Source organism: Boleophthalmus pectinirostris, unplaced genomic scaffold (genome assembly GCF_026225935.1).
Source record: "Boleophthalmus pectinirostris isolate CB_2022bp ecotype Guang Dong unplaced genomic scaffold, ASM2622593v1 HiC_scaffold_3, whole genome shotgun sequence".
In the NCBI taxonomy this organism is placed as follows: domain Eukaryota; kingdom Metazoa; phylum Chordata; class Actinopteri; order Gobiiformes; family Gobiidae; genus Boleophthalmus; species Boleophthalmus pectinirostris.
Genome location: NW_026571299.1, coordinates 21,323,887 through 21,349,188, shown reverse-complemented (window position 1 = coordinate 21,349,188; position 25,302 = coordinate 21,323,887). Strand labels below are relative to the sequence as shown.

Below are 25,302 nucleotides of genomic sequence, written 5' to 3'. Positions count from 1 at the left end.
AGTAGCAGTAGTAGTAGTAGTAGTAGCAGTAGTAGTAGTAGTAGTAGCAGTAGTAGTAGTAGTAGTAGTAGTAGTAGTAGCAGTAGTAGTAGTAGCAGTAGTAGCAGTAGTAGTAGTAGTAGTAGTAGAAGTAGTAGTAGCAGTAGTAGTAGTAGCAGTAGTAGAAGTAGTAGTAGTAGTAGTAGTAGTAGTAGTAGTAGTAGTAGTAGTAGTAGTAGCAGTAGTAGCAGTAGTAGCAGTAGTAGTAGTAGTAGTAGTAGTAGTAGAAGTAGAAGTAGTAGCAGTAGTAGTAGTAGCAGTAGTAGCAGTAGTAGTAGTAGTAGTAGTAGTAGTAGTAGTAGAAGTAGTAGTAGCAGTAGTAGCAGTAGTAGTAGTAGTAGTAGTAGTAGTAGTAGTAGTAGTAGAAGTAGTAGTAGCAGTAGTAGCAGTAGTAGCAGTAGTAGTAGTAGTAGTAGTAGTAGTAGAAGTAGAAGTAGTAGCAGTAGTAGTAGTAGCAGTAGTAGCAGTAGTAGTAGTAGTAGTAGTAGTAGTAGTAGTAGAAGTAGTAGTAGCAGTAGTAGCAGTAGTAGTAGTAGTAGTAGTAGTAGTAGTAGTAGTAGTAGTAGTACCTGTAGTAAATCTGAGTGGAGTAGTATGTGGGCTTATGGAGGTAGGGGCAGGTAGTGAGCGTGTTCTGCCCAGGGGGAGGTGAGCCCAGAGCGGGGCCGAGGCTCGAGGACAGTCCTGGGGAGCGATGGGCCTCTGGAGCCTCTGCACACACAAACATACACAAATATATTTATCCAGGGCTGTCACAATGATGAAAAATGAAGACTGTTACCATAGAGATTAACAATAGGCCTGTGACCAGAACACATTTTGAAGTGCGATATATTTCATCCAAAAATATCTCGATAAACAATTCTGTTGAAATGAACTGATCACACTGTCACAATAACCATAAAGCAAAAGCATCACAGTAAAAACCTTTCCTAAGTCACTCATATTAAAGTGCATGTTGGATGATTCTCTCATTTCTACTATACGTGCTAAAAAAATTAATTCTATTTTTACACCACTTGAGGCAGTTTGTGAGGAAAATAAAAAAAAAAATTGGAAAATGATAGGAAGCACACAGTGTTTTAAACATTGTTTCAACAAAATGACAGGTGTTTTCTTATAATTCCATTAGTCACATAATACTTTAGTGGAGTTTTGGAGCAGTGTCCCCACTAGTGCCAAGAAAAGACCCCAAGGAGAAATATGAAGCCTGAAAAAACAATATATCGCATAGCATATATATCATATCATATATATTCATATAGTATACATATCATATAGCATATATTCATATAAAATATATTCATATAAAATATATTCATGTAGCACATGCTGAACACTAAGTGGATACAGTCATTATGGGGACAGGTCTAATGAACAGTTTAAAACAACACATGAACCTTTTGAATGGAAAAAGTTGTGAAAATGTTGCATATAACAGGAAGTGGAAAGTGAAGGAATGTGAAGCAACTTTAACTTTGAAAACAGCATCTTTCAGACTGAGACAGACTGACAGGTGTGAAGCAGGAATGAGAAAAATCTTGAATATCCAATTGTAAAAGTATAATTACATTTAGAGTAAGTTTAAAGATTTCCTGGGTCTCAGGTCATGTCTGCCCTAACTGGACTACACAGCACAATACTGCCCCCTAGTGCCTCCACCAACACATGACACCAAGTACTACCTATGAAAATATTTGGCCTAAGGAATACCACTAGATCTAAACCAGGTCTAAACCAGGTCTAAAACAGGTCTAAACCATGACTAGTATAGGTCTAAACTAGGGCTAAATTGGATAGTTTGGTTCTAAAGAGGACTGGCCCAAAGAGGACAAACATGTGCATTAAACTGGCTTTACCTGACTTCAGAGAATAGTTGAACTGCAGAGGGATCTAAGAGGAACACCACCAGTGGTACAGGTACCCCAGTTTGAGAACCACTGCTCAATAGATCAAATCTATTTGACATTTTACTAGTATTTTAAGGAGAGACACTGCAGGTGAGAAGAGAGAAATCCTAAATTTGAAACTTCTCCTGTAGTTTACTCACATAAATGTGAAAAAAAATGTATTACTTTTTTTTTCATTAGGTGATGTTTTCGAATAAAAATATGGCATTTTATGTATAAAAACTACCAAACTCCCTTTTGTTGCAGTATTGGATACTAAAATATAAAGAGAGGATTGTGGATATGTTATTTACTAAATAGATCTGACTGAAATTTTGCCTATTCAAATTTCACCTTTTTATTTTTATTTATTCATTTATTTATTTTGATTAATTCTGTAGCCGTGGGGGAAATGCATTTAGAGAAAAGGCCCTTTGCAGTTACAGCGTCCCAAGATAAAGATGTTGAATTCAGATTATGTTGCACATGTCCACAGTATGGCATTAAACATATCCAGTAACAGGTCACATCTGCAGAGAGGCGACCCCACTCATAGTAAGAATGCATTAGAGTAAGTGGCAGACCCTCCACCAGAAAAGTTCCAAAGTGTATCTTTAACTGTGTCCTGGCCCTGAGCTCACCTGGCTGAGGGCGGGGGGAGTGTCCAGTAGACTCTCTCTGGATGAGGCGTTGGACTCTGAGCCATAGACTGAGTCTACACTGGGTCTACGCCTCTGGTCTGACCCACAGACTGGCCCATAGACCGAACCAGGGTCTAAACCAGGGTCTGAGCCAGGACCAGAGCTAGACCGAGATCTGGTCTCATCCAAGTCTGAGTCCTCTGAAGGGATCTGAGCAGAGACAGAAAACAGAGTGAGAGGTCTTGGTTGTGAAGGATGAGGTGAATTCTCAGCAGCTAGAAACAGTGTGTCCAAAAGAGAATGCACATCTGAAATCTGCTCTCACATCATCATGGCCAAAATAACTGTGATGAACCATTGTCAGGATAATGATTCAACATGTTATGGATATTATTCTTTATCATTTTAATGTGATGAATATGTTCCATATTTAAACAACTGTTATAGTATTGTACTTTGATCAGCTCCAGCCAAGTGAAGCTCATCAAGGTCGCAGATAGCATGCTAGCTTTGTCCATCCAGTCCATGGATAGTCTACACAGTCTATGTAATCAAATCAAATCAAACATTATTTATAAAGCACTTTTCATACAAAAATGTAACATAAACTAGTACACAGAAAAAGTACCTACGATAAATACTGACCAAAAACAATAACACATATGAACAATAAGTTAGGACTCACCTTGCTGAGTGGAGTGTTGGACTTATATCGGTCCAGTCCAGACCTGGTCCAGAGGTTCTGGGATGGGGCGGGTCCAGGGGGGAGGAGGAGGGGGGAGTGTGGGTGAGAGAGGGGGGAGGAGTAGAGGGGAGGGGGAGTATGGTGTGGGCTCAGATCGGGTTCTCTTTACAGGTCTGTGGGAGCCCAGTGTAACACCATCTCTGCCTCTGAGAGCAGACAGGGGGCGCTGTGGAGGCACAGGCACCGAGCTCAGGTCTGGTACTGCAGAGAAAAGGAAAAGAGCACAGAAACTCACAATGAAAATAATAATAATAATCAATAATGGTGAAGAATTCCTCCTAAATCATATTTTCTTAACAGGTGATTTTGGCCATGTTCAAGCTTTAGCCACTAGAGGGGGATCTAGTACTAGTAATCCTGATGAGACATAATCAGTATATAAGTATTACTGTGGTTTCATTCTATAAAGATAAGGTATGTGTATAATACTTTGGGATTATATAGAATCCTTCAAGACACCCAAAGTTTTAAACACTGCATTATTCATGCACTCCAAGCTACATGTGTAGCCACAGCTGCCCAGGGACAGACTGGAGGACACGAGGCAGACATCTGCACCATCGACCCCTCAAACCAACATCAGTTCACACACCACATTCATACTAGGCAATATGGGTGAAGAGTCTTGCTTAAGGACACAACAACAGTGGCACCTGATATTCCCAGTGGTCTCCCATCGAAGTACTACCCAGCCCCAGTCCGACAGAGCTTCTGAGCTCAACTGAGACCAGACATTCTCAAGGTGGTATCAACACACAATAAACAGTAGTAGAAACTACTACTACTACTACTACTATTACTACTACTAATCTAACAACTACAACTGTCATTGGTAGTACTAGTACTAGTAAAAGTATTAGTTGCTGTATTTAAAGCTGGATATATTCATTGTCCTTGCAGTACTCACAGGCCATAAGCTGGTGATGGAGGAGTCCAGTGCTTTGATCCAGGACCAGGACCGGCTGCAGGCGCTGGCTCAGAGCTGTACCCAGGTCCAGAGGCCTGAACAGGGGAGAGAAGTGAGGGAGAGAGGGGGGTCCAGTCTGGAAAAGAGAACACATGGACCTGGTTTAGCCTGGTTTAGGCCTAGACTAGTCCTGGTTTAGACCTAATTTATTCTGGATGTAGGCAGGCCCAGTGCTTCATACAGGCAGATAAGGGGCTCGCCACATGTGTCTGGGGCGCCATCTATTAGTGGGCATCACCATATTTTCTTTAGCCTACCTACCTAAACTAGAATTTGCTTAAACATAATGTAACACATAACCTGGAACGCCAATCTGTACAACCAAGGCAGCACCCACCCGCACTCTTCATCTTCCACTGACCCGAAATGTGCATTTGTGCATTTGTAACACCCACTTGTACGAGCCTGGGCTCACCCAAATGTTAACAAGCCCAACCCCCCCAAAAAAAAAAAAAAAACTGCTCCATGACACAGTATGACACTGTACAAAGGCTTTGTTACATCAGGTTCACGCACCTTTCAGCTTTACCAAGCACCATGGTAAAGAGAAACAGTGCAGCCTTATGTCTCAAACACTTCTGCCTCACTCATGGTCCTAATCCACTGACCGAAAATAACTCCTGTCACTAGCTAGTCCTGAAAAACACTTTCCCATGAAGCATTGCAGTTATAAAGTTTATAAGTCGATACAGTATTTTAATTTTGTCAAGTATTATTAAAAATTTGAAAATAATCACATAATTTGCACTAAAATAGTCGAAATACTTTTTTTTTTTCTTTAATAAAAAAGTTGGTTATGTGGATTTTTGTGTGCATGTTCAGCAGACAGTGGCAGACGGCAGTTTGCAGTGCATCTGCTGTGTTGACAGACAAATAATCTGTTTATTTTATACAATGAATCTCTGGTCCAATGGCTCATATACCGGGAGTAATATTTGCAAAGGTGCGTTTTACACACCCCTACCCTAGAGCCCCTCATGCCGCTGCATGTGGTACATTTGGACATGTGGCCTGAAGATTCAGAGATAGTTTTGTGTGTAAACAACATATTTTATTAAAACTTTTTAACGTGATTTTTGCATAGTGAGTGTAATGGGGAGCTACGGTACTGAACTACAGTGAAAGGGGGGGGGACTTCAAACTCACCTAGGGCGGACAATGGGCTAGAGCCGGCCCTGGATGTAGGCCTGTATTAGACTTGGTTTATTTTTAAATCTTTGAATGTGTAAACCTGATCTAAAGCAGGTCACATGGGGTTGGCAACATTCTAAGTTTTATATATGTATTTTGCAGAAGTGTCAGAAATATCATGTGTTATACCACAGACAAAATGTGAGGACGCAACAAGGATAGAGGAAATGAAAGTCCTCACACACACTAAACACAGGTCTGAGGCTGGGTCCTGGTTTAGTCCTGTTTGGTCCTGATTTAGTTCTGGTTTAGTCTTGATTTAGTCCTGGACTAGTTTCAGGGTAGGTAGCAGCTGTAGTAGAAGTGGCAGTAGTAGTAGTAGCACTGTAGTGGTATAGTAATAATAGTAGTACACAGTATATTCAGCAGTACTGACCTGAGCAGGGTGTGTGTGTGTGTGTGTGTGTGTGTGTGTGTGTGTGTGTGTGTGTGTGTGTGTGCGTGTGTGTGTGTGGGTGTGTGGGTGTGAGGATGATGGTGCAGTACCTCCTGTATCAGAGAGGTGGCGCTGTCAGTCAGGAGGCTGTCACATGAGCTGCTCTCAGACACTGGAGCGCTGCTACAGGGAGAGTCTGGACAGAGGAGATATGTGTGTAAATATGAAACAGTAGAAGACTGTCCACACTGTCATGTGGATGTAACTGATGTGTCTATCATCTTTATACACTCTACCGTCTCTGTACAGTTGAATTTCATATTAACCTGCTCTACCTGATTCTGGGGCTTTTATTTCTCTATTTTGTCCATTTAAAAAATCATACTCAAAATAATACAGAGCAGACCTAGGTATTGTCCAGCATTCGGCCCTTTGGTTGACTCTGACTGGCCCGTTTAAGATCATTTGGAATGATAAAATAAACATATTTTATAATTTTACCTTATGCATGGACTTAAGCTGCATTTGCTTTTATTTTGTGTTTTTTATTCACGTACAAAATGACGCAACATGTAAATCAAGATGTGTGCGTACAAAGAATATTATACAGAATTGAGCTAAGCATTTTTGCCCTCCACAATATTTTCTGTTTCTCATGTGACCCCATGAAAAAAAAAAAAATTACCCAGCCCTGATTTGAACATCACGAGCTTCATCTGAGTGGAGCTGAACACTGTGGGTGACGTCACACTCACTCAGTCCACTTGTTTACAAAGATTATGCTCACAATACGGCAACAGTGGTTAGAGGAGCGATTCCCACTCAGACCAAGTTTTGTTATTTTGTTCTTTTAGGCAAGACACTTCACTTACAATGCCATGAACCATTAACCCCTCTGTTGATGGTCGGAGGGGTCAATGGTGCAGATTGGCAGCCTCATTTCTGTCAGTCTGCCCCAGGGCAGCTGTGGCTACAATAGGATCTTACCACCACAGAGTGTGGAGTGAAGGAATAGTACAAAGTACAGTGGGTGTCTTGAAAGGTGCTACTGATACTTTACAGTGACATCCCGCTGGAGGTGTTCTACATGTATGTTTAAGCCAGAATGTTCAGCAATTACCACAGTAACACAATTCACACATGGCCAAAAGCTTTAAGATCTGAAAACTCAAGAAAAAATACAAAATGGATTTAAACAACACGTTTTCAGAAGTGATTCATCAGAGCATCCAAGGTCCTGTTTTGAAGTTTGACTTCCAACGAAAAGGTGCCATGAGCTTGATGAAGAGCACAAATCAGCTCACCTGCTCTACTTTCAACTCATTCAGTTCTTTATGGTGGGATAAAGTTCAAATAAAGTTCAGTCTAACAAAATCTCAGACAGAGTATGCCTACAGTTAGCATCACACTAGAGATTTCAGCTTCAATATAAATCCAATACATTATTATTATTATTATCATTATTATTATTATTATTATTATTATTATTATTAGTAGTAGTAGTAGTATTAGTATTATTATTATTATTATTATTATTACTGATAGTTCAGACTAAAGTGTATTGTTGTGATGCACCTGCTCCTGTGTCACTCCGATGTCTGACATCAGGGGGCGCACTGATCTTCCTCTGCAGAGGGTTGGGCCGAGCTCCCATCATCTTCCTCGGCTTCCACTTCAGAGTGGGCTCCGACACTGAACACACAAAACAAACAAACAAACAACAAATGACCCATTCATTCAAAATAAGAGGACTGTGTCAGCACAAAAGACTGAATGAACATGAGGCCAGGGCACAGGGGCTCAGAGGTCCCACCATCAACCCAAAACACGCACCACAGGTTAAATGCTCCAGCTGAGGGAGTCCTGACCGAGACTCGCTCAAGATCTGGAGGTGGGCCCACTGCTCCTCACAGGTTTAACCCAGAGAAACTGAAGGGCAGGTCAAATGCAGAGGACACATTAGCCACTGCTGCCCTGGAGTAACTACTAAGAAAAGTTCTTTGAGGAGACTTTTTATTGATGGCAATCTCCACCACAAACATGGTCAGGCGGTAGTGTATGTAAAAGGTTATTACAGTTCAGAGCTTCTAAAACAGAACAGGGGTCTCCGGCTTGTAGCTCAGGAGATGCTTTAATTTCCTCTGTAAATGTGTCATGTTGATGCCTGACTGCAGACATCTAACTGTACCCATCTGGATGTGGCTCTTATATTTACTCTAGCCTTGCTCTCAGCAGAGGCAGCGCTACCATTAGGCAAAAGAAGGCAGCTACCTAGGGCCCCCAAACCTGGAGGGGCCCCATGCAATTTCCCTCAGTGCCACTAATGACCAAGGTCTCAGAGCAATTTTCCCTCAAAATGATATTAAATGAGAGTAGTTTGCTTTTAAACAATAAACATAAGAAAAATGATAATAATAATAATAATAATAATAATAATAATAATAATAATAATAATAATGGACGTAAACAAAAATGTAATTTTTGACAATTTTCCAATCCACTATAATTCAAATAAACAGAGATGTGTATATCTCACGAACAATGGGGAAAAACAGACAATGAATATATATTTTAAAAAATTATAGTGAGGGCCCCAAACTTAAGTTCATCTAGGGCCCCCAATTTTCTCACTCCACCAATGGCTCTCAGGCTCTTTGGTTTTGTCAAAGTAGCTCACCGGAGACTTCTGATGCATTACAGACAGAAGAATAGAAAGTTATCATTGTAATAAATCCATAGTGCTCTTGTTAGTTCAGGTCCTTTGGTTGATCCTCGGTTTTAAAATGAGATGAATGAAAAATGTGCTTATATAAACAGAAGCAGGCGTGTCTATGTAGAACAGGTTTGAGTTTGTGAAACAGCTGCAGACAAGGCTCATTCACAATTATGTAACTCACTTTGTGTTTAGTCCTTTTCAGTCACTGGCAGCTTCTAAAATTCCAAAAATGTTCAACCTTTTTTCACTGTAAAGAATCAAGATTGTCAAGATACTAAAATTTCTAACTCAATTTTGATACCAAGAAATATCCTCAATACCGATTACAATATCACAATGATAATAAAATAGTTTTGATACTATGTTTTAGTATCTGATTTTCAGTACTGTTGATACCCCTACATTTGTACCACAAATGGACTGTGCAATTCTCTGATTGGTTAATCCACCTGTCAGCAAAGACCATCAGAATTTGTGGTTACAGTTCCAGACCTTAGGCCTTTTAAAGTCTTGTGTGTAGTGTTGACTGGCCACACTCACCTGTTCTGCGCAGCGCCTTCTTGGAGTCAGTGGAGGTTTGAGGAGACAGAGCCTCTGACATTGGCACTCTGCACACAGCAATATTAAACTATGTCATTTCTCTTTTACACAAGACTCCTGCTTGAGTTAAGGTTGCAGAGTTGGCCCTCTCCCCTCACAGCATGAAGGTTTATTCCCAGTCAAGTTTGCATGTTCTCCCTATGACTTTGTGTATTTTTCTCTATCAACCAGTGTAATCCTCCAACTAGATTCTCTGGGTCCACTGCTTCTGACAGATTTAACCCCATCACTAAAGGATGGATCAAATGCAAAGGACAAATAATTTTAGGTACAACAAATGTTTTTTTGTAACCCAGAGCAGAGCTTCGCCAGGATCCTGACCAGGGGGGATCTAGTAGATCTGCAAGATGAAGTGCCATTGAATCAAAATCTTTCTTTGAATGGACACGCAAACAAAGGCTGCATACTCTGAAGCACCATCATTTCCTCCACAAACAACTAAATCTCCTGTCTTATTCTGCATAAAAAACACCACTGTAGTTTAGCTCTGCATGAACATGTTCTGAAATGTGATTCTTGTATTAGTTTGTCAATTCAGATTTCAGTCTTTTTGTCAATTCTCCTGGACGTGTTTAAAATGTGAACTTTGAACAGAATCCTGTTATTATGATTACAGAAGAATTACAAATCTAATTGTAATTACAGCTGCAAAGAATTCAGCTCGAGTACATAGCTGGAGGATGTTTTTCTCTCTGCGTAGTGTCTGCATCTAATTACAACACATCCTTATCGTCTGTGAACCAGGAAGTAATGCTGCTATGCTGTTAGGATGCTAGTTGTTGTTAGCAGTGGTACTGGTCTGAGAGCTGTAAAAAACTTTTATAAACTCATCGTGGTGAATAATTAGGATGCTCCTGGACCACTGCAAACTGTTTAAAATGAACTAGTTCTGTTTTTCGAGTTTTTAATGCAGTAAAAAACAGTTATAGCACCTTTAATAGCCATTCAACAACACAGGGAGAACATGCAAACTCCACACAGGAATGCCCCAGGACTCAAAAGTACAGTGTCCTTGCAGTGAATGAATTTTTTCACCTGAAGCCTGCGCTGGCCACAGGGGGTGCTCTCTCCTGTGGGGGGTGTCGGCTCATGATGTGCTCCCTCAGGATCTTCTTCACATCTGCACCTGCACAAACCAAACACAGGCTGGTCTATTTTACCATTTTTCTTAAACACACTTCAACATCATTTTAAGATTTTACAAAAACAGGTTTTCTCTGTTTGGCCATTTTTTAGATTTCAAACTTTACTTCATGATATCACACTAACCGTTACCTAGTCAAAACTCCTTATTATTTTAGAAATGATTATATTACAAATAAAATAATAACACCTTTATTTGTTGAAATCATGTTTAAAGTCTTGTATAAATTGTACCAAACTTTTGGACAGAATTTTCCCAGTGTGATGTCGTCAGTGTGGGACTCTCTAAAAATGTCTAATACATTTTCATTTTTTTTCACAAACTGCTTCTTGGTTGATGTACAACAATATTTTTTATTTCCAACAGGTGTTATCCCAACAAATTCTTCAAAAAAGCTCCAGTGTAGCTTTAAGCTTGACTTACTCTGCTCGCTTCTGTTTCTGCGCAGGATCTCATCTGTTGTGTCGGGCTCCATTTCTGAGTTGAACTGAAATGATCAAATACACAGTTTGTGTGTGTAGGGAACAGTCACTAACAGAGATGACTCAAGACACACTCAGTGTACAGCTCCATCTAAACACACGCTGCAGCACATTTCAGATGGACTGCCTCAACACTGTCTGAATATGTTTAGTATTTTTCATTTTTAGCGATAAAGTGCCAAATGTCAACTAGTGTGTGTACAGTGGTGTGTGAATGTGCGAATGTGTGTATGTGCGTGTGTGAATGGGAGAGTGGTTGATTCATGTGAAGAGCTTTGAGCCTTGGAGATGAAAAAGCACTGTATGAGTTTTTAAGTCACTACAAATGAGGCAGAGCGCCTTTAACACGCCCCTGTTACCTTCAGGTGTTGCTGCTTGAGGGGGCAGTGTGTGCTCAAGTGTCCCAGCAGCACAGAGGGGGCAGGGGGAGAGTGCATGTTCACTCCCCGATTACACTGCACTGATCTGGGGGACACTCGCAGGTCCATGGGCCTGTCCAGACCGTCCAGCGGAGCTCAGCTAAGACTGCATCTATGAGAGCAAAGACTCAGCATCATTCTGTATTTGAACTTTACACATGTGTACATGTGTACATGTGTATATGTGTACATGTGTACATGTGTTCATGTGTATATGTGTACGTGTGAATGTGTACATGTGTATATGTGTACGTGTGTCATGTGTATATGTGTACATGTGTACATGTGTACATGTGTACATGTGTATATGTGTACGTGTGTATGTGTACATGTGTACATGTGTACGTGTGTACGTGTGTACATGTGTACATGTGTACGTGTGTACATGTGTACATGTGTACATGTGTGTGTACATGTGTACATGTGTACATGTGTATGTGTACATGTGTAAGTGTGTACATGTACATGTGTACATGTGTACATGTGTACATGTGTATGTGTGTACATGTACATGTGTACATGTGTACATGTGTACATGTGTACATGTGTACATGTGTACATGTGTACATGTGTACATGTGTACATGTGTATGTGTACATGTACATGTGTACATGTGTATGTGTACATGTGTACATGTGTACGTGTGTACATGTACATGTGTACATGTGTATGTGTGTACATGTACATGTGTACATGTGTACATGTGTATGTGTGTACATGTACATGTGTACATGTGTACATGTGTATGTGTGTACATGTACATGTGTACATGTGTACATGTGTACATGTGTATGTGTGTACATGTACATGTGTACATGTGTACATGTGTACATGTGTAAATGTATGTTATTAGAAATTAGGCCTTGGAAAAAATGTATCTGCTCACTGCAGTCCCAGGAGCAGAGTTTGAAGGTGCTCTTCCTCCATGTGCCTCACACAAAAGAGTTCAGCAAAGCACGACTCAGACTGATCTGAAATCAGTGAAAATGTGACATGCCCCAGCAATGTTAGGGTGAGATTGTTTTATCTCATTCATAAAATAAAGACAGATTTCCCCAGTGGCCCATGGGTTCAATATGAGCACTTCCCCAACTCTACAAGTAACATCAGACACTTGAGCTGCTTTTAGCTTTATACTGAGCTTAGGCCTTTTCTATTTACAGTACACAACTACATTTAACCAGGTTTCTGTGAGCATCAAATCTCTCTCTCTCTCTCTCTCTCTCTCTCTCTCTCTCTCTCTTTCAAAAATGACAAAATGGCCCAGCCCTGTTACAGATGTATTTACAGTGGGTGGGCTCACCTCTCCACAGATCTAATATGTAACTTGGCCTTTTGACGCCAGCTGTTTGTCTGAAGAAACATGCATTGATGTACAGTGGCAAACATTTACATCTCCATGGAGACCCTCAGCAGAAAAGTTCCACAGTGCACCTTTAGGTCCTGGGTCATCGTGACGTGTAAGGGACAGTAAAAGTGGGTCACACACTGAAAACTTTCCACAGTTTGTTTGGTTTTGTTTGTTTTGTTTGGGGACAAAGCTGCGGCATTTGTGAACATGAGCGCGATTCAAATGAAACTCTACACGCTGAAACTGTCTGAAGAACGTCCAAAGAGACAAAAGAGACAAAAGACACAGAGCTGAACCTGAGGGACACGCTGGAAAAATACTGACTCATGTACAGGGAGGGCATCTGGAGTAGATGAGGGTGGGTAAGAGGTTTGTTCTTGGTTTAGTCTTGATCACAGTAAGTCCTGATTTAATACTGGTTTAGTCTGAGTTTCTTTGGCTTTTGTCCTGGTTCAGTCCAGCTCCAGCTTGATTAAGTCCAGAACTGTGAATATGCAGCTTTTTTTTTTTTTTTTTTTTTTTTTTTAAATACCTTGATAAGACTTTGGTTCAGTCATAATATCATAAAAGTGCTTCATTTATTTCTTCATGCAGTCTGCAGTGAAACAGCAAAGGATCATGGTCTATGTAGTTCCCTGTGTTTTTAGTGCTCACTGCATAATAACAATGAATTTGTTGAAGTTGTAACTATACTGTCACTATATTGTGATGGCTCTTGATAATATTGTGAGACTTTACAATACGATATCAGGATATTTCAGTTATTGGAACGTTTCTGGTTTAATGATGAGTTAGTTTGGTTTTAGTCCTGGTCCTGGTTTAGTCTGGGACTGGGTTTGTAAATGGCATTAGAAACGTCCTGATTAAGTCCAGTCTTTCAGTGTCAAATCAGGAGTCTAACCCACAACCTCCGAACTGAGCCTGAGACCAAAACCCTCCGAACTCAAACGTGACGCAGCGTCTCCACGTCACATGATCATCCCAGCCCCAGGCCACATGACTCACTGGGGTCCGTTGCCTACGGCAACAACACTGTGGTTTCACTGTAAAGACACAGCGTGGGAAAAACAAACCGTAGTGTGGCTTTTGTGTAAGAAGAGACATGAATCTAACTGTGATCAATAGATCCAGACAAAACGTGTGGGGCACAGGCTGTGTTTGTGTCATTCTCTGGTATTTTCAGGGCTGTCAAAAGTATCGAAAATCTGATATTAACCGATACTAAAACTAGTATTGAAACTAGATACTCATTTGAGAAGGTACCCATAATAATAAAAAAGTCCCATTGACAGGACAGAAATGAACCTTTCCTGAATGTCTTTAGAATGATGTTGAGATGTATCAGAACAAATGTCAGAGCACATAGACTAGTATACACACATGGACCAACACGAACCTACTGCACCACTGACCATTACACACATATAACACACGTAGAATAGAAAAGAAAGTTCTACCATTTAATGTGGAAAATCACAGTATACTGTTTAAAGAAGGAGTGTTCTTATTATCATAATGGTATCACAATCAGTACTGAGTATCAATACTAGAATATAAAATATAGAAATGTTTTAGTTAGTTTGTTTGTTTGTTTTTCCCTGATCAATCTTATCAGTGACAGGGTATTGATCAAACCACATCACAACATCTGGGAGGGCATCTGACACACAGGGATACAGGAGAATGGGAGGATGCTGTGGCTCCGGTTCTGACTAAAACTTAAACTCTGTTTGTCCTGGTTTAGTCCTGGTTTAGTCCTGGGTTAGTCCTGGTTTAGTCCTGGGTTAGTCCTGGTTTAGTCCTGCACTCTTCTCTGTTACATTTAGGATGATTGTGTTTGATTGGTTTGTGTGTGAGGTGATTGTGTTTCTTTCAACACTTGTATGAATTGTGCTCTACAAACAAACTTGCGAGGGCATCTGGCACAGCGGGAAACAGCAGATGCACATTAGCCTGCCAGTGGATGTCACAGTGAAATATGCTGTAAATCAGGCTGGTAAACAGAGACGTGGAACAGCTGATCAACATCAGAGACAGATTTAGAAGAAAACTAAAAATAGAAACACTTCTGCTCTTGTGCAAAATCACAGCACACTTCCTCTATACACACACACACACACACACACACACAGACACACACGCACAATTCTTGCGTCAATTCTTCTCACTTGTCTACATAGAGATGTGATTTTTTTTTTTTTTTTTCCTGGAATGTTCCACTATATGGCATTAAACCTCCTGAGTGTATGTTGCATTTATTTAGTTGCATTTAGGGCTGGCCTAAATGCCATACTGTGGAATATTTCAGGCAAAACAGTAACATTTCCATCAAAATGTTACTGCTTATAAATGAAACAGGTCCACTGACTTCTGCTTTAGAAAACTGGTGTCCAGTGAGAGCTGACGTGGCTGCAAACGTCATGACAACAAAGCGCCGCATGGACCCCTCCTAAGGACAGAACCAAACCAGGACTAAACCAGACTGTAGGCCCTTCCTGTGGAGAGCTGCACATCACACTAGAGCAGAATTTTTATTTATTTTTTTACATTTGGACCAAAATGAAGATGCGACATTGCTCATTCCTATGAGTATCACCCATGAAGAACATCAAACTGGAGAAGGAAGTGTGTACGTCTCAGTGGGCGTGTACGAGTGGAGCTGAAAACAGAGGTAGATAGGCAAAATGGCGTCTTGAAAATAAGCACTTAAAGATTCCTCAAACATGCACGAATCACTGCAAATACAACTTCAGAGGTCAGTGAGAAGAAACTACTACTGGTTAAAAGATCTAAAAAGTCAATTTCAGATTTAACTGAACTACATGTTACATCAGAAGCACACATAATTATTACTTCAGGTAGAAGTTCACGTGATGCCACTCGAAAACCTAAAATTGTATGAGACATACAATCACTTTAATGGAGCCAATCAGCCAATCAGAATCAGTCAACATGGCGGCATGGATTCTTTTTTGTCATGTGGCCTCAGCCTAATGTAGGATATCGAAATGTAAAAGGTTCAAAAGCCATTTCCTCTCTGTGTCCTTGGTGCAGTTGTGTCAGATGCCCTGCCTGCACACACAGCTCATTGTGGTGTCCTCTCCACAGCTGTCGGCCCCTCCCCCTCGGCTCCGTCCTTGTGTATGGACCAGGACAGTGTATTCTTTGTGTCATATTTAAACTCCACCTGTCCACACACATGTTCACACACATGTTCAGTATTTATAGAATCCTCCGGGGGGCGCTCTAGAGCCTGTGAGTAAGAATAGCATCAGCAGCTGGCCCCACATGTGTTGGTGCTAAAGGTTCTGAGTCCCTCACTGTTTCATGGGCAGATCAAAACTGTATTTAAATCAGATCTATACTCTTTGTGTGTGTCTGCTGTGTACTTCAAACCTCTGATCCTCTCAGGATGTTATCATTTGGACATTTTATATCGATATTAATCTAAAACCACTTAAGAAAAGAAACAAGTGCGCTGACTTCTGCGTTAGAAAACTGTGGTGTCCAGTGGGAGCTGACGCAGTCTTAAACGTCATGACAGCGAAGTGTCACATGACTGCACAACTCTACCGAATCCAACGTGAATCACCGATTCAAACATAAAACTGGAGAAGGAAGTGAGTACTTTACAGCGGGCGTGCACCAGTGGAGCCGAAAATGGTGGTAGATCGACAAAATGGCGTCTTGAACATAAGCGAATTAAGATAACTCAAACATGCACGAATCACTCCAAATCAGAGTGTTCAGATGTCCCTGTTTACCCGGGACAGTCCCAGGTTTGAATCTGTGTCCCCTGCCCCAGCAGATTTATACAAAACCACTGATTTGTCCCAGTTTTATACAAGAAATGTCCCAGGTGTCCTTATTTTTGACCAATCTGATCCTGCCAACAGTAAAGAGAGACATAAACTGTCATTTGTTTAGGTACAATACAAAAAAAGTTGCTTAAAAACGACTAAAACACAAAGAAAATGTGACTGACTCATATACTGACTCATGTTAGAGCCGAGTGTAGAACAATTTCCCTTAATTCCACAGTCAATTCACAATTTTATTATTACCAACCACCACAAACTGGGGGTGTCCAGTTTTTTGATTTTGAAAATCTGGTCCCCCTGCTGTAAATACAACTTGAGGAAATGGTGAAAGGAAACAATGTAGAACATAGAAGAAATGTACTGCAATAGAAAGTACAGTTACTTGCTCTCAAATGCAGTGAAGTAAAGGGAAAAGTTCCACCACTGATTATTTTAAAACAACAGGACTTTTAGTTGAGTTCAAAATGTGGCCACAGCAGTGTTTTTGAGTCTGATCACAAGTTTGCATTTTTGGAAAAGATGAATGTGATTACATAAAAAATAAATCAAATAAAGGTCTGTTATTCCTCATGTGATGCAGACACAGCCGCTCAGAGGGAAAGTCTCACTTTGGCTCGTGTTCCTCGGTCAGGAGTTAGTCAGCAGCGCCTCACAGCGAGAGGGTCCCCGGGTCTGTGTCAGGAGATACAGTCAGGTATTCAGCTGCACCATTCATTGTGATCAAAAGTCTGTTAACATCACCTCACAGCAAGAAGGTCCCTGCTCTGTTCAGGGTTTGCATGTTCTCCCTGTGTCTGTAGGTTCATAGTTAGAGCTGTCAAGCTAGTAGTAGTAGTTGTTGTAGTAATAGTAGTTGTAGTAGTAGCAGTAGCAGTAGCAGTAGTAGTAGCAGTAGCAGTAGTAGTAGTAGTAGTAGTAGTGAATAACATCATGCTGGAGTTAACCGTGGTGTACAGCTTTTTTTTCTCTCTCTGGGTTACTCTAGAGCAGGGGTGCGCAATACGTCGATCCCGATCTACCAGTCGATTGCCAAGGTCGTATGGGTAGATCGCCGTGTCTCGTCTCGGACTCGATTGTGTTTGGATTCGGTCTTGTCTCTGACTCAAGGTCTGACACTCAACAAGTGCGATCATATTTCATTACGGCTGCTGCTGTTGGTAATAAACTTATACCAGGGTGCAGGAGCGTGTGGGGCGTCTCAGGAGACTCTACGGCACATCACAAATACACACACTCCCTATGCACGGGTCGTCTGCAACAGCGTGTGCCCTCGTGTACCAGCGTGCATCACAGAGCAGGTTAAACTTCCTAAACATCCTACCTGTCCATCTGCCTCACGTCTGAACGCCGCCCCTTGCCTTTTCACGCTCTCACCTTCCTGCGTACAGCAAACACAAGCTCCTTCCACACTGCGCACTGATTAGAAGAGCAAGACGAAACGTGAAGCAAAAACGAGTCTAAATTTGTGTTACAGTGTTGGCACAAAACAGGCCTACAGCAGAGAGCAGATCTACAGAAAAGACCTACTGCCACATTTGGCTGAAGTTTGCCTAACAAAAGTGCACAAATGCATCTGTGTTTGTCACGATGTGCGTTTGGTTTGGTAAATGTGCAGAGGCTGGTAAATATCACTGCAAAACCAGAAAAGAATGCAACTCCAGTTTGGAACTTTAAAAAACAGGTTTAAAAATCTTCCTTCACTTTTTTCACAGTTGTAGTTGTGTAAAGTGCCAGAGGAAGTTCTCTGAAAGAAGGGGTTCTCAAACTGTGGGCGAGGGTCCAAAAAAGGGGCACAGAGTGTTTCAGTGCAGTTTGCTTGGCTTTGTATTAGCTAGATCATTTGATGATGATTTGGTCATTTTGTAAGTAGCTCGCATGCTGAAAAAGTCTGAGCACCCCTGCTCTACTCTAGACTATAATCCTAAAAAAAGAAAAAAAAAAAAAAGTAATAGTAGTCCTGGTAGTTGTAGTAATTATGGTAGTACTAGAAGTAGTAGTAATGGTAGCTGTATTAGTACGTTCTATTTTAGCTCAGTCTCTTTCAATACCTAAATTTACTTTGTGTGTGCAAAAACACAACCAGAGAAAGAAGGAAGTGAAACTTGACGAACGAGCAATAAATAAACCAGATGAAACAAACCTAATTCATCTCAATCCATGGAACAGACATGAGACTGTGGGTTAAATGCACCGGCCCCTCATTCCATGGGGGTGTGATGCTAACTGCAGGCACTGTTCTGTCTGAAGCTGTTACTCAAGTTAGATTTTAACTGAGTTACACATTTGTCAGTTTGTTAGTTGAAAATCAAACTCCTAAACAGGATCATGGACGCTCTGACTGTTTTCAGACATCTACAAACATATCAGGCAGTGTTTACTATTATGATCATTGTGTCACCATGGTAACAGCTGACCATTCCACCATAGACATACATGTAGAGCACCTCCAGCATGGTTTCAGTGCAAGTACTGATATGAGGAGAAAAACTGTGATATGTGGTTATGGGTCATGTGAACGTTCAGACTGTTACTGTCACGCTGCTTTGAGGTTTGAAAAAATGTCAGTAAAATGTGGAGAAAAATTTCAGTAAAACAGGTTTCATCTGTTTGAGAGATGTGCCTCGTGTGATCGACAGGTGAGTTCTTATCTGCCCAAGGAAAGACTTTTACCTTTTACCCAGCTGATGATTTAACACTATAGTTTTTCCACTACGCTCGTGGCCTGGTTTGAGATCAGGGCCCTGATTTGAGATGGGAACACTTGGACGGTTTCCTAAAATATTGTCCAAATTTCCAAGTAGGAAATTCCAAGAAGTAAGAAAGTTTAAATTTACAAGTTGGAATCATAGAGTGTATACATAGCTAACGCGTGTTCCAGATAAAAGTTCACTCGCGGCCCTTCCGGCTCCTTCTGACTCTGGCTCCCATTGACTTCCATTGGAATATTGTGGCTCCTCTCTCTGTACCTGCTGCTGTGAGCCTCGTCTTTTTGGTCTTAAAATGTCTGTATTAACCTGCAACACATGATCCTGGGGTTTGTATTTCACTATCTTGCCTGTTTAAAAAATCCTATTCCTGATATAAAACCTGGCTCCAGTTCCAGTTGGAACTCGGATAGTCCCACCTAGGAGGACACCTGAACGCACCATCACTCTGGTTTGTTCCATCAGCCTCAGGTTTGAGTTGTAGTCTAAACCTGTTCAAAAGAGTTTACCAAACTGTGCTGTTTAAAGTTCAGTGATGACAGATCACACTTTCACATGTGATCATCATAATATCATTTTTTGACTCATTATCTGACTTTGATGTTTTGAATTGATTCTTAAAGGTCCTGAGTCATGTTAGAATGTTGTTCCCTCTTCAAGAACACAACCAGAGTTGTGTTTTGTTACATTCACATATGTTTGAGTAACACTTTATTATTAGTCTGTCTACATTATTCAAAATATATATTTAAAAACACAGTGGAGCACTTCCTGTATCACCACATGACATCACAAGGTGGAAGAGAGTGTTTTCTGTTTGAGAGAAGAACTCAGTCTAAATGTGCAGGTTTGTGTTTTAAACATGTGAATGAAACAAAACACAAGGTGTTTTTTTCCAGGTGTGTTTGTGATGAGGAAACATTAGAACATAGATCAGAAAAAGGCTGGTATGGCACTTGAATCAGATTCTACAGCTCTACAATATTACAGTACACAGTCTACAATGCTCACTTAAGTTACACTATTTTGTTTAATTAGACAGCTTAAGGCAGGCATGTCCAAACTATGGCCCGGGGGTCAAATGCCCCCCTCAGACAAATTTTTCTTGGTCCTGAGATTTCCAGGAAAATTGGCCCAAATTGGCCTTGCATCAATTAAAAAATATTTTTTACTGCAAGTTTTTTGAAACTCTATCTTGATAAAGCTAATATTTCATATTTAGTGTGTTTTTAAAGATCTTAGCATGAATAAAGACTGATGGCTTATTCTAACATGTTAAACATGCACATATTTCAATTATTCCCTGAACTGAGCATCAGTCTACGGCTCTCGATCGGTCCTCTGCTTCGTCTGTGTTTAGATATGTGGCCCTAGATGAAAAAAGTTTGGACATCCCTGGCTTAAGGTATAACAGAATAATGCAAATATAAAGCACAAATTACAAAAAGATCATTCTTTTATAGACGTTTATTTTATTCTATTTTAATGAAAGGACACTGCATTACATCATAGTGCAGATTGTCCTCTTTGAACCAGGTCTAAACCAGGTTTAAATCTAGTCTAACCCAGGCCTAAACCAGGTCCTTTAAGTTGACGACCGCCCAGCGAACTGTTGAGCCCTGCAGAGAACCCTCCTCGTCCAGCTCCATGTATCATCACCCCAGTTCTTCTCCCTGTAGTCCTCATCTTTGTTCAGGAGTTCCTTTATATTGATGGCTGTCCAGGGAATTTTCCAATCCTCCTCCAGGTCCATGGTCTCCTCTGGCATGTTCTTCTCCATAGGGTCTTCATCCAAATCATCATCACTGTCTTCAGAATTGTTGAGGAGGTCCTTTAAGCTGACAGAGGTCCAGAGCATTTTCATGGTCTCCTTTGGCATGTTGTTCGAGTGAGATCTTTATCAAACGCATCAACATCGCTGTTATCACTGTTAGGGTCCTCTGGGTTGGCAGACAACCATTTCATTGTTTGCCCAAGCTGAGAATCATGGAGGGAGATTTCCATCTCTTCTCTCCCCAGTCTATTTTCTCATTTGCCTGGTTCTTAAGGTCTCCATCATTGTTTAGGAGGTCCTTTATGACCACAGGTGACAGTTCAGTGGAACATAGATTGGTGAGTCCTGAATGGAGCTTTCTATCTCCTCCATCTGCTCCAGGTTTTGAGGAACATCTCCTGTCATTTCCTGGTTGTTTTTCTTCATTCTGTTCACAACTTCCAACAGCGTGCTGGTTTTTACTTTGCTGTTGGTTGTGAAGATTCATGTTTAGGTACAGAACCTCGGTCAGGTCCTTGATGAGCTTCTCAGTCTCCTGTCTATCTCTCCCCCATATCAGACATTGTCACAGCTCTTTGCCAATAATAGCTCCATGTTTTCATCAAAGCTGGCTTTAAGTCCCATGACATCTTTGAAAATCTTCTCTTCTGGTTGGATAACCTCATTGTGCAGTATCTTGTTCTGCTATAGCGCCCCCTGGAGAGACGCCTCCAGACACTGCACCTGTTTCTCACTGAGGTGCTGCATCAGTGTTTCGACTCAGAGAGCTCAGTCTCTTTCTGAACTTCTGAGCTTTGTGGACTTCAGCTGTTCATTCAGTGCAAAGTTGATCTGACTGTTCTTCTCGAGGTCCTGGAGAAGTCTGAGATTGTGGTTTCTCTCTCTCTTTAACTGAGACTTCAATCTCACAGTCTCTTCCTCTTTATGCTCGAGGTCTGACTGGAGCTGGTTTTGACTGGCATGTTGGACAGAGATCTTTGACAGCTCCTCCTCCCACAGTCGACACAGCTCCTGCTTCAGTCGCGAGGTGTTTTCACACCTTTATGATCATTGTGCAATCTGAATCAGTGTTGAGTATTTAGTCTCAGCCTTAGTTCCTTCGTATGGAAGTCGAGTTTGACATTTTTACATTGTGACTAAACTATTTTGATGAAATACCTACTGAACTGTTTTCACTTAGATTTGCTGTGAGAAAGTGTCACTTCTGTGTAAATGTACTGCGTTTTTGTGGTAAAACTACACAATAGTACACAACAGTACTACAGTGACAGGAGTAAAAGTGATAGCAGAGTCCAAGGGGTAATTTTACAGTGAATGTCTGAAACAGGAGCAGACGACCAGAGGGCAGAGGGGACAATAGTGTTAAATTGTTTATTTTAGTTACCATGGATACCAGAAAATCTAATCTATTCATTGCAAATATAATCCAGGACTAAACCAGACTAAAGCAGGACTAAAGCACAAGTAAACAAGGATGAAACCAGGAAATAAGTAAAACTAAACCAACACTAGGATCAAATCAAATTACTAACCCATGACCTAACAGCACATGTCCAGACATAAACCAGGACTAAATCAGGTCTAAACCAGGACTAAACTAGAATGGATCAAGCCTAAACTTTAGAGACTAACCTTGGACTTAACAAAAATAAAATCAGTACTTATCTAGGCTAGAATTTAACCAAGACTAAACAGGGTGAAACCAGTCAGGACTAAACCAGGACTAAACCAGGACTAAACCAGGAAACCAGGTCTAAACCAGGTCTAAACCAGGTTTAAACCAGGTCTAAACTAGAACTAATCCAGGTCTAAACCAGGTCTAAACTAGAACTAAACCAGAACTAAACCAGGTCTAAACCAGGTCTAAACCAGAACTAAACCAGATCTAAACCAGGACTAAACCAGGTCTAAACCAGGTCTAAACCAGGAATAAACCAGGTCTAAACCAGAACTAAACCAGGTATAAACCAGGTGTAAACCAGGTCTAAACCAGGACTAAACCAGGACTAAATCCTGTAATAGTTGGACATGCAGATGACTTGATGTATTTAGATTGAAGTCTGGTCTCGTGTTACAGATCCACACATTGGACTCACTGTGTTTTTGGGGTCTGAGCCTCAGGAGGTTTCACTACAACAGAATACTACAGATACAGCATTTCATACATGCAGTAACTTTAGACTTCATAGAACTACAGATAATTCACACATGTAGTAACTTTATAGTACTAGAAAACCTGCACTGACCAGAGGACTGCTGCAGAGGGTCTGGGGACCTACAGGGGCTGCACTAGATGTTTCCATGTATTTGTGCAATATGTGTCTTTCCCCAGTACAGATCTACTGTATAAGCAGCTCATGAGGTCAAAATAAGTCCACTGTGTTCTGCAGGGATACTCACTGTACGGCTCATGAGCCACTGGTGGCCTATACCAAAACTAGTAACACAGCCAATATATTTGTTTAAATGTGCAGATAAACATATAGTGAACATTGCAACACAAAGTTCTGCACTAAGTATTAATCAAGGCTTAATTAATAGTGTTTCCTAAATGGGGTGCCATGACACCAGCAACCAGTGACACGGGGGTCCATGTATAAATGACCCATATCCGACCACAAAAAATATTTGAAAATATTGTACCCGACCCACTGCCTGACCCGCATTTTAAAAAGTAGAACATGTTCTTGATTAACATCATCGAAATAAAGTGACCAACATAAATAAAGTGACCGACATAATTAAATTGACCAACATAAATAAAGTGACCAACATAAATAAAGTGAGTGAAATGACTGGAAGAGCTGTGCTAAACTAGAGCATGTACTGCACTCGTACGAATTGCACTCATATGACCTGCACTCATATGTTCTCTGAAAGCATGAACCATCTCCAATGCGACACACACAGAACAGATCATCATCATCATCATCATCATCATCATCATCACAGAGAGAACACTCATATTCCAGTGAGTCATGTCCTTTAGTCCGACAGAAGCTGACGCATCAACGCACAAGGAAAGAGCTTACAATTAATGCAAATGAACCATGTGCTTTTAAGTTGAGTTTGTGTAAAAGCTGCATTAAACACATGGTAATGTCAAAGGGGCTGATGTGGCTCTAGAGTCATTATGGTTTATATGTTGTAAAGTTGAGTTTATTTATTCAGATTAGTAATAGTAATAATGCATGCCAGCTTCTGCTCATTCCCAGTATTAAGGTAAATATGGTTTTAACTGAAGATGTATTGGCTGTGTTTCTTTTTTGTGGGACATAAAAATGCATATTTGCAGAGGTGACTTAGTGTGTTGGTGTATATTGGTGTAAGTGGCTCTCCTCTTGATTTTACTCTTCCAGTGTGACTCTTGTGGAAAAAAAAAAAAAAAAAAAAAAACAGTAAGTATCAGTGGTGCACTGGTGTCTGCATTTCATTATAAAGTGTTTTACTGCCTGATAATCAGAAAGTCCATGTTAGCATGCTAGTTGTTGGTCTCTGAAAGTTCTGAATTCAGATGCTCAGAATGCAGAAGGCATGTGAGTCCACCTCCTTATCAAAGACAGATGTACTTTTGCTAAGCAGAGCTGGGTCTGGTCAAGACTTGGACGGGAGACCACTGAGAACACCACGAGCCACAGTGGGGTGCCAATAGCATAAACTGTTGTGTTCTTGGGCAAGGCACTTCATCCACATTGCCTAGTATGAACGTGGTGTGTGTTAGTGGTGGGAGGGGCTGATAGCACATATTGGCCACAATCAGCATTTTTTTCATTTGTACCAAAATGACTACACAACCCTGCCCAATCCTATGTGCAGAAAATCAAACTGGAGAAGGAGGTGCGTACATCACAGTGGGCGTGCACTGGTGGAGATGAAAATAGGGATAGATCAACAAAATGGGGTCTTGAAAATAAGAGATTAAAGATTCCTCAAACATACACGAATCACTCCAAATACAACTTCAGGATCAGTGAGAAGAAACTACGATAACATGGCTAAAAGCTCTAAAAAGTCCATTTTACACAACAGGTCTGATTTAAGATCATTTAAATGACAAAATGCAAAAGGAAAAGTCTGACGTGACATGAGCACTGTCAGCACACTGTAAAAGCTCTGACTGTTCAGTTGACAGAGAGACACACCACATCAAACACTACACTGACTACACATTAGAAAGTACTTATCTAGAACTTCATTCAGAGTAGTAGTACCTTAGTCACAGAGTAGACACAAAGGTACTAGTGGTAGTAGTTGGTAAAGGCAAATTTACACATCAAAAGTAGTAGTAATAGTAGTAGTAGCAGCAGCAGCGGCAGCGGTAGTAGCAGTAGTAGTAGTAGTAGTAGTAGTAGAAGTAGAAGTAGTAGTTGTAGTAGCAATAGTACAGGCAGTAAAAGTTGTACTATAGTACTACACTACTATACTACTAATATACTATACTA

At 40.8% G+C, this 25,302-nt stretch overlaps 1 protein-coding gene across 1 annotated transcript in view; it reads right to left on the bottom strand.

The window, feature by feature from the left end:
• LOC110165729 (histone deacetylase 7-like) overlaps positions 1-25,302 on the bottom strand; it is a 67,966-nt gene that overhangs the window by 39,783 nt on the left and 2,881 nt on the right. The window contains 11 exon segments of the mRNA XM_055160556.1: positions 609-750; positions 2,570-2,779; positions 3,255-3,363; positions 3,365-3,515; positions 4,222-4,357; positions 5,959-6,044; positions 7,424-7,540; positions 9,105-9,172; positions 10,200-10,290; positions 10,732-10,795; positions 11,150-11,321. Coding sequence (XP_055016531.1) covers positions 609-750; positions 2,570-2,779; positions 3,255-3,363; positions 3,365-3,515; positions 4,222-4,357; positions 5,959-6,044; positions 7,424-7,540; positions 9,105-9,172; positions 10,200-10,290; positions 10,732-10,795; positions 11,150-11,278 — 1,303 coding nt within the window. The 5' untranslated portion in view covers positions 11,279-11,321.